General features: G+C 37.4%; 1 protein-coding gene across 6 annotated transcripts in view; it reads right to left on the bottom strand.

The window, feature by feature from the left end:
- ATRX (ATRX chromatin remodeler) overlaps positions 1-14,810 on the bottom strand; it is an 88,958-nt gene that overhangs the window by 36,421 nt on the left and 37,727 nt on the right. For all 6 annotated transcript variants that reach the window (XM_029997336.2, XM_029997339.2, XM_029997338.2 and 3 more), the window contains 7 exons: positions 11,657-11,787; positions 10,960-11,139; positions 9,155-9,248; positions 8,511-8,619; positions 6,453-6,632; positions 5,929-6,070; positions 4,623-4,732 (listed from right to left, as the gene is read on the bottom strand). In XM_029997336.2, the coding sequence (XP_029853196.1) occupies positions 4,623-4,732; positions 5,929-6,070; positions 6,453-6,632; positions 8,511-8,619; positions 9,155-9,248; positions 10,960-11,139; positions 11,657-11,787 (946 nt within the window). The remainder of the gene's footprint in view (positions 1-4,622; positions 4,733-5,928; positions 6,071-6,452; positions 6,633-8,510; positions 8,620-9,154; positions 9,249-10,959; positions 11,140-11,656; positions 11,788-14,810) is intronic.

The following is a 14,810-nucleotide window of genomic DNA, read 5'->3' as shown; positions in this document are numbered from 1 at the left end:
GAGGAAAGAAACATACAAGTATATGTTCACATCTAGAACTTAACAAAAACAGTCTTGCTCAAACATTCTTTTTCTGTTTGTTAAACAACTCCCTGCTTAAAAATTAATACACATGTATTTTGAAGTCATACACTTACTACTCTGTGTTACACGGCTGCATACATCCTTCACATTCTGAGATACAGGCAGTTTTGAATTGCGCCAGATAGCTGAACAATTTCATATATAAGGAACTCTCCCTTTACATTTCACCAATCATTTTCATAAACTAAAAATTTCTGTTGGGTCATTTTTAAGCTTTCTCCCAATACTCGACCCAAACTTTAAGCAAGTTCACCTCTTTGGACTTCATAAAGGTATCAAGTTTCTTGAAAGTGAACTTCAGTCTTAAATCAATGTTTTCCACATTTTTTCAACATATTGACAAATTCTCTCAAAAGAGCTCTAAAGCAGGTTATTGAAATGCTTTCCAAGTATTCACCCTGTAGCCAGACTGGCTATATGTTGCAGATGGTAACACCTCCTTGAGGCCTGGGAAAAAAAAAAACTTAAATCTTTTGGTGTCACTCAGTGTTTCTCTGCTGGGCTGCCTGCTTTGGAGCAGGAGCAAATAAAAACAGGACACTAGAGGTAACCTGTAAAAACCCAGGAGCAGAAGAATTAGTGATCCCATGCCAGCTCCAGCTCTCACACCAGACTTTTAATGGCAAAGACTGCCCTCTAATCCACATAACTGTACAACATCCGGAAAGTTCTTTCCAGATCAATCCCTGGTATCTGGCAACTCTGATTTAATACACCGTTTGAAGTAATTTCAAAGTGCATAACTATGCTTGCAACACTGGGCAACACACTGCTTTCAGATACTGCAATACAAAAGGAATTACTAGTGGTTTTGTGAACAAGACAAAAGCATCTCATGTTCATGCAAAAACTACCCATGAAGACTAATCACGAAAGTCCTATGTCCTGGACAGCCAGCGAGTCCCTAATTGCCTTGTTTCCCTGATCCTTTAATGACATTCTTCTCTGCAGTTTGCAAAGTCTGCTAAAACTTATCGCTGATTTAGCTCTTTTAAGAGCTAAACAACAAATGGCATTACAGATAACAGTAGAAGGACTGGCAAATGACCACATACGGAAAAAACCAACTACCTAAGCTACAAACACTGGCAGTAAAAATACTTGATACATATTTGTAACTGTGGCTTTCTTTGATTATCAAGAAGTTACAGCCAAAGTGAATGTCACAAACACATCTGGATCACATACAAAAATACCTTCTGCTGCTAAGTATTTCGCCAAAGTATATAGTATATAAAGTGTAAGTATACAAAGTCACCTAGACTGCATTGCTACATTAAACCACAACAGTTCTGCAAAACATTGCAAATCTTCAGTAAAAGGTACAATTAACTCCTGAAGAACCATAACACCTGAGCTAGAATTAAGCATATAAAAACGTACTCTTCAAAAGTGATTTTCAAAGCATGTATGGAAGTCCTCTTCTATAGGACTGTAGATTGTAAAAATACTGTGCCTGTCACACCAACTTCCATAAGCAAAGCAAAGCTATATACGCTGCAGCTGAAGTTCTTAAAAATGTACTGTCCACATACTGTGCACTGCAAACAACCAAGATTTCAGCTTGTTTTACGTGAACAGTACATACAGTGAATGACCGCAGTCCCTCTGATCATCCACAGCTCTTTGTTACTCAAAAAAACCCTGCAACCCCATGAAAACCCCCAAAATCAGAAAACCACAAAAAACAAGCTTCCCTTGAGTCCCTTGAGCCTGTTGTTTGCAGAGGAATCTAGGGGATCTAAAGAATCTGAAGATGTTACACCAGCCTAAGCTCTCCGTGACTATATCCTGCAATTCGCAGGTCAGGAAAGAAGACTGTCAGGATCAGAAAGTCCTAAGTAAAATTTGTCTGAATTAGGTCAGAGGAGGGCAGGATTAGGTATTTCGCATGTAACTTCATTTTTTGAAGAACCCTGGGTAGCAATGGTTTAGAGGGAAGACACAAGAATAAGGAAGCCATCTGACCCAGTAAGGCACAGCTAATGCTAGCAAAGAGTAACAGTCACCCCCTGCTAGAATGTCTCTGAAGATTTTCTCTTGGAGTGTATTTCAAGTCCCTAAAAATAATAATGAAAGACTTCAAGCCAAGCCAAGTCCGCTATCTAGCAGCGTCCAGGTGTGCTGACTATGGCAAACAGATGTGAGCACCACAGAGAGTAAAAACTACTGAGACCCCTCATTCCAAACATACAGGTGTCAAAGACTAACTGCTTGTCAACAGGATCTTAGAGCATTCTGTTTGCTAAGTGACTAACAAGGTCATAAAAGCTGACCAGTGTCACTTGCAGACTACGCATCTAGCTACGGCACAATGTTAAGACATCTTTCATACAGCTTGGAATTTCACTGTGTTGATATACTGACCTCTCTACGAATGAACAGATCTCGAGCCTTCACGTCAAGTGATAGGGCTTCCCAATCCAATGGGGAAGCTTCTACCACAACTGACCAAGATGGGAGAGGGTGGTGAAATGGCATTTTCTCACAGACGCTTTGAGGATCCCATCCTCACTGTAGGAAGAAAATAACCTCTTTGAGAACCATCATCACCATGCTACAGAGACTGCACTCCAGGGAATGAGGAAAGTGCATCCATATTTGGAGCATATGAAGAACGAATTTAGAACGAAGTGTTGCGCAAATGCTGGCTGCTAACGTGATCTAGACTTCCCAGTCATTAACTCACCAGAGCACTAGGCAGATCTCCTGTCAAGTGACTTTATAGCTAAGAACCGCTCCTGGCACAGGAAGGCCCTGACTGATCCCGCGTTGAAATCAGTTCTAATAAACTCCGATGTCTGCAGAAGCTGCAAGTTGATTTCTAATGATTCAGCTCAAGCCAGAGATCAAAAAGGTTCACAGTAATTCATTTCACTAGCCAGTTGTCCTGATAAAGATACTCCTGTATCTCCCTCCTCCAGACATGAGGAAACATAGCATCAACGAAGGCCAACGACAGGGAGACCAAAGTGGCCCTGCTTTTCTGATGGCCTTTTCAAGCACAGATAAGGTTGTTATCCTCCTTTCTTCTTAAAGAGTTCTCAAGAATTTCCCTTTCTCCTTCCCAGAATCAGAGGGAAAGGTTCTTCTGTCAAATGACTTCTGCTAAAGGAATTCTTGGGAAAAGAGCAGGCAGCAGAGCCGCAAGATGGGCAACTCACCCCAGTTCTTTGCTCATAGCATTTGTGGTGATGCTACATCTGGCCATATGCAAAACCAAAATTTATGAAGACAGATAGATACTTGGAAACAAGTGAACACGAAAGGAATTCAACACTCCTGACTACCCTGAAAAGGTACTAGCACAAATACTGAGATGCAGGGAATTCAAGAAAACTGTTTTTGATCTTTCACCTCTTTTGAAGGTCAAGGGCATAAGCTTCTCCTGAGGCCTGCAGTGATTAGAAGAGGCCCAAGAAAAAGAGCTATGAGCACTGCTTTAAAGCAACTGCTTGGATGATCAGTTTCAGAAGAAACATTTTAAAATGGCGATTGAGCTTCAGATTTTAAAGACTAATAGAAATGTTAAGTCGTTCACTATGCAACTTTTAACATGGCAGAAGAGCCACTTGTATCAAACCAAGAAATATGAAATCTTTTTTTAAGAAATGCTACAATATTCTGTTTTAAAGATTTTTACAAAGCAGTCTTCAGCAGTGTAAAGGAGAAGGAACATGCGCTGAAGTGACAACGAAGGCTTGAACCTGAAGATCTCAGGAAGCAAAGAATTGTGAAGCCAAAGAAAAGAAATAAAGAAGTGAAAAAGGGGTTGAAAGTATGTCCTATAGTTAACTGCCAAGGCAATGAAAGTTTCTGGTCTTAACCATTTGTGATGCACAACAGCCCAAAAATATGAATGTACTTACAGTCAATTACTGAAATAGAAAACAAATGCCCCTTGTCCCTCAACCTGGAAGAGTCTAAACTGTAGCAAAATATTGTTTATATTAAAACACAAAGCATCTGACTTTAGACACTAGAAGTCTGGCATAAAAAAAAACAAAAAAACCCAGAAACCAAACCCTTGATAAAACTCTACTTTATCAGTGCAACAAATAAATTGATAAACCACTGAGGAAAATAAACAGTTTAAGGAGCAACATATGAACGAGGAAGACAGTAAAAAACACAACCTGCTTAAGATTATTAAACTGTCTTAGAAGCATAGGTTCCTGAAGCATGTCTGCTACTGGCTGTATTTTCTTGTTCCGAGTTGCGAGGGAGCTACATATCACTTACAATTAGCTATGACCTTTTCACATGAGTATCAATGATTACCTAATTTAAATTTAGGTATTTTAAAAGCAGAGAAAGCATGAGCGTGTATCAGAATTTTCACAGCTGTACACTATGAAACACAACTTCTTTCTCAAGACCTCTTTACAAAATGTTTTCCTCTAGCAACCCTCATCGAGTCACTGCCTAGGAAAGAGTAAGTTTTACTATGTTCTGAAAGACATTAAAATGGGCTTTTGCTGGATCAGCTTTTGGGAGCAAGCTACAGACCAGAAAACAAGATGACTTTTGTTTCTTACCTGTAACGTTTTCCCCAGACCCATACAGTGAGCAAGAATGCATCCAGAACCAGGAGACGTCTTTGTTTTTTTTACAGATTCACAACAGCAATCCCACATGAACTGAACACCTGAAGAAAATTATTGAAAATTTTCTTATTAAACGTTCATTTTATTAAAGTTCACCTGATAAGAGATAGGTGTGATCACTGTAAGATCATTATAACTCTTAGAAAAGCAGTGCTCAGGATAATTATTGATTCATTTCTGTCCAATAGGTTGTACATGGGATGATCTTTGTCTTGAACTTAATTATATTCACAGTTTTCACTGAAGATGTGGCAACTGGGTTAGAAAATATTACTGTGCAGACTGCAGATGACTGCGATCTTGGGGACAGGAAGAAAAGAGGGGACAGAATGAAAAGTGGCAAGGAATTCATGAAAAGACTAAAATGATCTTGGTAAATTAGAAAAATTATCTGAAACCAACTAGAAGAAATTCTGTCAAGACAGATCAGATGTGAAGTTCTATGCTTAAAGAGGAAAAAAAATCAAGTAAGAACTGTGACAGCTGAAAAACCAAAGGAAATATATGATACATAACAGAACACATTAACAACATAAGGGTCTGCTGGGTGATTTTTTTTGTTCTTTGCAATATTTATTGGGGAGTTGTATTCTACCATGCTATACTCAGCACAGATGAGGCTTCAACTTGACTGCTGTGCCTGGTTCAGGGCACCTCCCATTAAGAGTTGAAGCAAGTCCAGAAGTTTCTTACTAAAATGGAAAGGTTGTAAATTGTGAACTTTGAGGAAAATTTAAAGTAACAGAATGAGCTGTGAAGAAAATTATGATTGGTTATTCTCCTTTTCTCCTTCTTCACTAGAAACAGAATAGGAAAGAAGCTGGCTTGATTTGCAGTCACGTCAGGTATCAGAAAAAAAAATTCTGTTGAGAAAAACAGGAAAACACTGCAAGGTTTTTAAATCTTCACTGAAAACTGTAAAAAGTGAATATACCAATTCCTCAATAGAATGGGTAAACATATATTTGATTCTGCCTCTGTGTGGAGAATTAGATAATTTTGAGGACCCTTCCAACTTTACAGTTCTAAGGTTCTTTGCTTGTAAAACTGACTTATGTATTATTGATCTCATTTACTTTTGTTCAGATGTTCCAAAAATAAAGCATTAGATCTGGCATTCTGGCATTTGCCTGCCAAGGAATTTTTCTTATTATTCTATTTCAGGCTGCATAAGGTGCTGTGCCCCAGTGGAGGGGGGGGGGGGGGGAAGGTGAAATTTAAAACTCTCTTTCCTTACCATCTACTTGGTGTGGTTTCAGTCTGGTAACTATATTCCTGTGAACCTGAACTAACGGTTCTTTGGTTTCTTCATCTTCATCTAAAACCAGCTTAGTTGTAATGGGACATTTCAGAGGTGAAGCATCTTCTATCTCTATCACCTATAAGCAGAAACAGGGCATCATAGGAATACTCCACATGTGAATAATAGCGAGCATTTGACAGACACTAGCTTTAGCAAAATTGGAAGTAAGAGAAACCTTAAATTCTTTACTATGCATCACAACTTACTTTGGGAGAGTGCTTTTCCCCATGGAAAGTAAAGCAGTAGGCAATTGAAACAGCTTTCTAAAGATCTCAGGAGTCTTAAATAAAACTTATCAGTGTTAACTAACAGGAAACTACAAATAAAACTTGTGGCTTACAAGGCTACGTAAGTACTTTTAAAATTACTTATCAAATTAAATTGAGGTAGAACTATGTCATCTTAAACATCATCAACTACTCAACTTCCTAGCATTCTGCAAAGAAAACAGAACATACCTCTCTCAATTTCTCTCTCTCCCGTTCTCTTTCTGCTATACGTTTTCTTCTTTCTTCTTCTTCTTTAAGCGCATTTTGTGTTTCCGTTCTAAGCTTATCATCTTTAATAATCTTCCTTATTTTTTTCCTGCCTTTTCCAGGAGATTTTGAATCATCATTGTCCTCATCCTCAGAATTACTCTATTACAAATTAAATAAATCAAGTATTAGCAGGAAAATTATGGCACAGACCATCAAATCCTTCATTTTTAGACAAGCTCCCAAAAACTTTTATATACTCAGGTGGAGTTAAGCTCGTAAGGAAAAAGATACTTTTTTTAGAAAACAAATTAGCCAACATGACTGTGCTGATTTTGGCTGGGATAGAGTTAATTTTCTTCATAGTAGCTGGTATGGGGCTATGTTTTGGATTTGTGCTGAAAAGAGTGTTGATAGTGCAGAGATGTTTTAGTTATTGTTGAGCAGTGCTTACCCAGAGTCAAGCCCTTTTCTGCTTATCGCCCTGTTCCACCAGCGAGGAGACTGAGGGGGCACAAGGAGCTGGGAGGGGACACAGCCGGGACACCTGACCCCAACTGATCAAAGGGATATTCCAGACCATATGATGCAATGCTCAGCATATAAAGCTGAGGGAAGAAGGAGGAAACAGCGGACATTGGGAGTGATAGCGTTTTGTCTTCCCAAGTAACCGTTAGGTGTGATGGAGCCCTGCTTTCGGGGAGATGCCTGAACACCTGGCTGCCAATGGGAAGTAGTGAATGAATTCCTTGGTTTGCTTTGCGGCTGTGCATGCAGCTTTTGCCTTACCTGTTAAACCGTCTTTATCTCAACCCACGAGTTTTCTCGCTTTCACTCTTCGGATTCTCTCCCCCATCCCACCAGCGGGGAAAGTGAGCGAGCGGCTGTGCAGTGCTTAGTTGCTGGCTAGGGTTAAACTATGACAGTTCTTTTTGGCACCCAACGTGGGGCTTGAAGAGTTCAAGATAACAACCGATTTCATTGGAATGTGCTAGATCAAATTTATAGCTGTTATTGTTGTTTAACTATTAACTGACAGGCTCCTGTGATTGCCTCACCATATATTAGAGCCTAGTGCTCATTAGTGGATGCTTTCTGCTTTTGCTGCTTGCTGTAGTTCTTATCATCTTACTCTGCTGTGCCTGGGAACATTTTGATAACAGCAATGCCGATACGCCTGGGCTGGCAGATGGCCAGGGTATCACTGCTGTTTCTGTGCTGCTGTACTGGACAGGATGGAACTCCAGCGTGAACTCGAGTCGAAGGCACTGTGACCTGTGGATGAGTCCACACGGGAGCAGGACACCCCAAAGCATCGGCGGCCGTGGATAAGCCCATGCCACAGCAGGTACATCTCAAAGTGTCTGTGGCCGTAGTTATGTCTGTGCTGCAGCAGGTATACCTTTGAAGGATTGTGGCCCAAGCATAAGTCCATGCTGGAGAAGGTACACCTCGAAGCACCTGTGGCTGTGGATAAGTCTGTGCCGCAGCAGGTATACCCCTGAAGAGACTGTGCCACATAGATAAGGCTCCACTCGGAGCAGGCAGAACCCTAAGGGACTGCAGTCTGTGGGTAAGTCCAAGCCAGAGCAGGGGCAAGGGGAGGAGTTCATTGCAATGTTAAACCCTATAATCTGGCCCAAAAGGACCGGGGTGGAGACTGTAATGGATCTACCTTTAAATTGTTGTAACCCATGATTTGAGTTGCATGTTGTAAGAAATACTATAGCAGGAGTCTGTTAGTCATGGACTAAATTAACTCAATGGGCATTTTGTGGACATTTTAAAGACATTTTATAGGGGTGGTCCATAGACTAAGGGAATGATTATCTGTGTATTGTATCAAATGATTGGAAGGAGGTTGACGGTTAATGGTGGTGGTGGTTTTACAAATTTTAGCACTGAACTAACACTGAGAAAAGCTGTAAATTTGTACTGTACTTTCTACAAAGCTGTTTGAGATACCCAAGTCCCTAAGCAGTTGGCAGAAGAGACAGGAACTCCTCTTCCCATTTATTAATTCAAACCACAATATAGTACCTTATTGTTGTTTTCACTTGAAGAATCCTCTTGAACCTTTATTCGCCTTCGTTTCTTTTTCTGCTTGTAACTCCGCTGGTTTTCTTCTGCCTCAGCTTTCTTGGCAGATCTAGGAAAAAAAAGGCAGTATTACTAATTAACAATCATAATTAACTGCCTCACTGAAAAACAATGATAAAAAGTACATGAACTACATTGCTGATTAACAGAATATATACTCCTTTTGTGCAATCAGGGGTTTACTTCCAAATTCCTTCCTTTCCCTCAACTCACTGGACACACATAGCAACAGTCTATTCCAGACAACTCTGAAGAATCTCAGAATTGTTAAGTATTAGTTTTCTACTGCAATCCACCATTCCTCAATTGACATTGACATATTTGGCATAAAAATGCTCATTTTTTGTTAATCTTTTTTTTGTACTGGCTCATCCAATTGCTGTGTACCACACACTGTGATAAAAATTCAAAATTCTCACATTTGCTATGAAGTTAATTTGCAGATATCAAATTATAGACAAGTATCATCAAAGGTTGTAAGGACTGATCCAAAGTCATTAACTTTTACCATCTCACTGCCTAAACTGCACTATTAAAAACCAAAAACCAAACACAGGATAAGCATAGTTAAGTTTTATTTATACCTTGTTCTTGGTCGTTGGTCATCTTCAGATTCACTGACTTCTTCACTAACTGCAGATTCGTGAAACTCGGAGTCATTTGAATCATCGCTGCTGACTTTAAAAATAAAGTATGATTTCAAGTTGAATATTATTGCAAAGTTAGCACCATTACATATCTTCTAATTATACAACAAACTGTGTAAGATCAACAAGCACTGTAAAAATTCATTTCAGACAGTATGGGACACATTAAACATACTAGTAAGAAGCAACAGGAATATAAGGAGTACAGAGTAGAAAAGCTTAACAGGTAAGCACTAGCTGAGTCCTAACAGATACCATATTGTGCCAACAAGACTTGAGGTCTTTATGTATGAATATATCTAAGTATAGTTTACAAGCAAATGACAGAAGGCATTATATTAGAAAACATCACATTTCAAAGACAGTGGGTGAGGAGGAGAGAACACAATGGGGAACAGTACAGAACTTCAGAAAACAGAAGATGATTTTTAGTTAAACAGAAGCTTTTGTTTCAAATGTTTCAGACAGCTTTATAATCATACTTCACAATTCATGCAAACAACCCTTATTTACTAACAACATATGCAATTATATTACTGTATTTATGGCTTGAAGTTTCTTCAGGTAATGCCAGTTTAAAACTGACTCAAAAGACAATTAAAAATACACCTAAACTAGCAGCATTAGGTAATACTTCCATAACTACTTTTAGGAGCTATCACTGGCATTTATAGATAATTAAGACCAGCATGCCACTTAGCACCTTTATAATTTCAGTTTGACCTTGAACACAGTGGAAAGCTTAACTGTTTTATGAAGAACAAGGCTTAAAACAAAGATTGGTTTACATACATGGGGAAATGTAGTATTTAGCCCATAGGGCTAAGAACCGGCGAGCTGAAATAAAGTATAGCGTTCTACTTGAGACTAGTGAACTTAAAAGACTTACACAACAGAATCCTGAGAATTAGTCTGGCTGCATCTTATTTGCACATTGCCACTGTAATTTACAATTACTTTTCTTTAAAGAAATATTTTTGGTAGAGTTGTAATTCCGTAAGGGAGGAAAAGCATGAATATACATTCAGATAAAAATGAGAGATTTCATGAAGGAAAACGATAAACAAATGGCACTGCATCTTTTAGTCTGTGAAACACCACAAAAGATGGCTAGCATTAGTACAAAACTAAGAACAGGAAAGTACTGTGCACCCTTACTCCCACTGGCCACAAAACACTATCAACATCTACAGCGACCAACGTGGCAGTAAGCATTTATCTTTACTACCGCTCCCCTCCTCTGCTCAAAATGATTAAGTGCAAGGGGCTGACAGATTCTTTGTTCTTGCATGCAACAATGAAAAATCAAAGTCAGGCATCATTTCACAGTGCCATCTGGTGTTCAACTAAAGTTTGCAACATTTAAATACTAGGATGGAGAAATTTCTAATGCACAGGGCCTACTAACAGTCCAAGTTAAAGACAGAAATTACATAAAGGACAAGATTGATTTTCACAAATTAGACATACTGGGCCTCTGTTATTTAAGATTAATATTCTAAGAGTCAACAAGATTAATTCAATTCAGAGGACGCATAAGTGGAGAGAGCTGCATTTGTATTCAACATTTTAAATAACACTATTTACCAAATGCAGATAAGAAAATTCTAGATTTAATACACAAGGAAGTTTATACAGAGATTTTAAAATTACAGAGTTTCAGATCTCCATTCTGACATGCTTTGGACTTCCTTTATAGAAGCAAGTACTTTTTGTGACAAAAAACCATTTTGATTACGTACCTTTCCTTCTATTTCTGCGCTTCCCTTCTTTTTTGTCTTTTGGTTTCACCTTTTTTTCTTCACCAGATTCTCCGTCACTCACTGTCAGCTTGTGCCTCAGCAGTCTGTGTCTGTATCTAGGCTTCTTTGATTCTTCTTCTTCTGAATCCGATTCAGAATTATCCTCCTTATCATTTTCTTCTGTCAGAGATAAGTCAGTACAACATGCACAGTGGTCACTTTTTTCTTGCTTAAATTTGGCAAGAATTAAAATCTAAATTAATTTAGGCTAAATTCTGTGCTTTTCCAGGAAAGTATGGGCAACAACATACCATTGTTCCCTTACATTTTAAGTATTTTACGCTGCCTGAACACTTGGCATGTCTGTTCCAATGACTGTATATGTTAGTCAAATCTCTCCCGTGTACTTGCATGTCTTACAGTTCTGGATAGATTATTCCTCACAAATCCCTAGGACTTCTGAATTGGTTACAAAAAATCAGACTATTATTAACAAAAAAATACACTCACAGAAGAGTAAAAGAGATGATAATCCTCATGATCATGTATATCGGCATCTTTTTGGCAACTACCTATCAATGACATTTTTTTGTTGAAAACTGAAGAAACTTTAATAATTATAATTTTCCCAAGTGACCTTTGAAATTATGACGGGTGCTACAGCACCGCTTTTTTCCAGATGCTTTTTGGTGCTCACCATCATCTCCTGTGTTTTCATTTTGCTTTCCAGTTTTCTTTTTTCCTTCATCCGATTCATCATCTGAAGATGCATCCTCATCAGAGGAAAGATTGGCTTTGATTTCTTCTAAAAGCATTTTCTTGGCAATTCTTTGAAGTAAAACAGAAAAAACTATTTATTCCATTGTTCAAGTAAATCTATGAATGATAAGTGTAATCCTATACCATTCAGAACTTCAAAAAAAAGGGTTTAAAGCTGAACAAAAAAAAGACACATGATGAAAAGTCACTGTGGTAACAGTATATATCAGCAAAAATATCATGTTAAATGTAACATGTTAACTTGCTTTTAGAAAGCAAATCCATATAATGCTTTTTAAAGAAGTCTCATGTTTTACAGCAAGACTGGAGATAGCTATAAAATGTACAAACTTAAACATTTCATTTTATTCATGGTCTATTTGGACAGACTCTTGTCACTTCTGGGATAGGCACCTATATGAATTCGAACTGTAACAAGAACGTGAAGATGCTGCAGACCAAATTCTAATACTCAAATTATTCCCCCCACCAATGGTTATCATGCTTGCTTGATTTAAATCAATGAGATTTATTTCCTGAGGCACTGAATCTACTTGACTAGTGTATATATAAACACTTATATAGTTTTTAAAACAGTGTATCACTGAATGCATGTTTTAATCAAGGAGAAGATTACTGCAATATGCATTAACTCACAGGTTAAAAATAAAAAAAAAGAAAAGAACTTATTACCCTGCCTCTACATAGCTTGCCTTCAGCTACATTACCATTCTAATTGCCTGAGCCCACCCTACTGCAAAAGAGATGCTGTAGTAATTGAAGTAACTCATGATGTCTCAAGACAAACTGATATCAAGTGCCTCAGGAAAAAAAAAACCCACACTGAATCCCACACATCACTACCAGCACTTGCCTTATAGCAACTATAGCAAAAAAATATACGTGTATATACACATACACACAAAAAAGTTTTATCAAACACTATGAGACCTGAAATTCAAAGAAAAACTATGATTTTATTTCCTGTTCCACAAGCTCTTTGCTCAGCTTCTCACAGTTTCAATTCAGCACAATAATGTTTTCAGCTAACATACAAGAAGTTACTATGGAAAAATTATTTCTTTACATGCTGTTGCAACATAAAAAAAAATCTTACGTGAATCTCTCCAAGGCAAAATATAAAATGGTATGTCAAAAGCAGAGGAATAGTGGACTTATCTGAGAACTCGTACTTCCAGGGGAAAAAAAATCCTGAAAGAATGAAACCAGGCCTTCCCCATACAAATATCAAAAATACTATGGTTTTCATTCCATCCATCAATTTTAAATCAAAGACCTTTTTTCTACGTCAAATCTGGTCTGTCTTGCTTTTCAGGAGAATTAATGTATACTGTATGTATATAGTTCAGAATGGGAAAGCTTTTATACCAGTCAAAACAATAGTTCAAAAACCATGAAACTCAACCACAATCTAGTCTTCAGTTGGAAATGGCAAAGGAACAGTGATCTCTTAAGTACAGCTTCTAATAGATTAGAAATTTAAATTGTTACTTTTATGTAGCCCTATAAAATAGGTTTTAAAGAATCTGTATTTCATTTTTCAGCATGTAACGTGTCCCTAAAACAAAGGAACTTTTCAAAGGGAATTTTCCCAAGGCAACTTTCCTAACACTTCATACAGTATTTTCTATTTTTTGAGTGGTAGTATATTTTCCAAAAAGATTCTAATGCTAATGTATATTCAGTTATTATTAAAAGATGGAAATAAAATGCTTTAGCAAACATCTACGATTGCTCAGTGAGTCACAGACTATCCCTCAGCATCCAAAACACCCCCTCTGCCCCGCCTTGAGAAATAGCTTGTGAAGAAATAGCTGATTAAAACTTTAAAATGCAGTACTCTTGGTAAGCTTTAATTCCATATATATCACCAGATCACAGTGTGAACCCAATGAAAACTTAAAGTCCATAGAGAAGTAACATCCTCTTCCAAATGATTTTTGGATCAGGTCCTTCCAGAGGATTTGGAAAAGGGGCTTAGGTTTTTTCGTTGGTTTTGTTTGTTTGTTTGTTGTTTTAAAACCCACCACATCATGTATAATACCAACAGAAATTAATAGCTCCTTATATAAGAAATTAAGACTATATTTCTTCCATCTTTTAATGGTCAGAACTTTTTCTTCAAAATGCAACTGCTTGGAATATCACAGGTTGGCTTCTCTTTAAAAGCTTTTAACATGAATTATTAACCTTGAATTCTACTCCAGGAAATAAAGACAGCAGCAGTTTGGCTACTTTTCTTATTTAAAAAATTTACAATATTATCAGCAAAGTTTTGCTTCGGAAGAGAAAAAGAAGTACAACCACTAAAAAGAACTGCAAAATTTTAAAATTTAGTCCTGAAAGTACTGCCTAGTAATACTGCCTTTCACTTATTTTGGATTGTCCTCAATTGCATTAGCAAAATTAACACAAATTGTACATGGATAACAATACTTACCTTTCATACAAGTCACCTTTAAAAATTTACTTATATATTTGTAAACAAAGGTTAACTTTCGTTCTTAACAAAAGAATACATACATTTTTATTTGTTCTTTTATGAAATATATTGGGGGGGGGGGGGGGGGGAACAAATGTGTCATTCACCTAAAAATACCATGCACAAAATCTACTATCCATAAACAGAAGATGCTGTTATTTTCCTACTAATCATCATCATAACCACCAATCAGATTGGGTAAACTTATTAGTTTCTAATTAGTTATAATAATATTGATTAGTAAGTTACTGCTTTTATACTCTGAGATAGAAAATTAGAGATATTTTTTAGCTAGGATAAAGATTCAACCACTTTGAATCCAACTGAGATGGAACTGTTTGCTCAGTGAAAAAAGCTACATTCTCTTCAATGTTTTCTGCTGGTCTGGTGTTAAGACATTGCTGAGATGCTCAGAATTAAAGATTCCTATTTTTAATGTAACTACATATCTGACAGGAATTAAAAGTGTAAGCAATATTAGAACCAAACAGATTAAGTCTTGTAAATGCATCTGACAAGCAACTGATGTAACAAATGGCTTATATGAATTAGAATAAATTGAGTACTGGACTCTTGAAACTGGTTTTAA

Source organism: Aquila chrysaetos, chromosome 21, assembly GCF_900496995.4.
Source record: "Aquila chrysaetos chrysaetos chromosome 21, bAquChr1.4, whole genome shotgun sequence".
Taxonomy (NCBI): domain Eukaryota; kingdom Metazoa; phylum Chordata; class Aves; order Accipitriformes; family Accipitridae; genus Aquila; species Aquila chrysaetos.
Note: the sequence above shows the minus strand (reverse complement) of the source record. Positions and strands in the feature narration are given on the sequence as shown.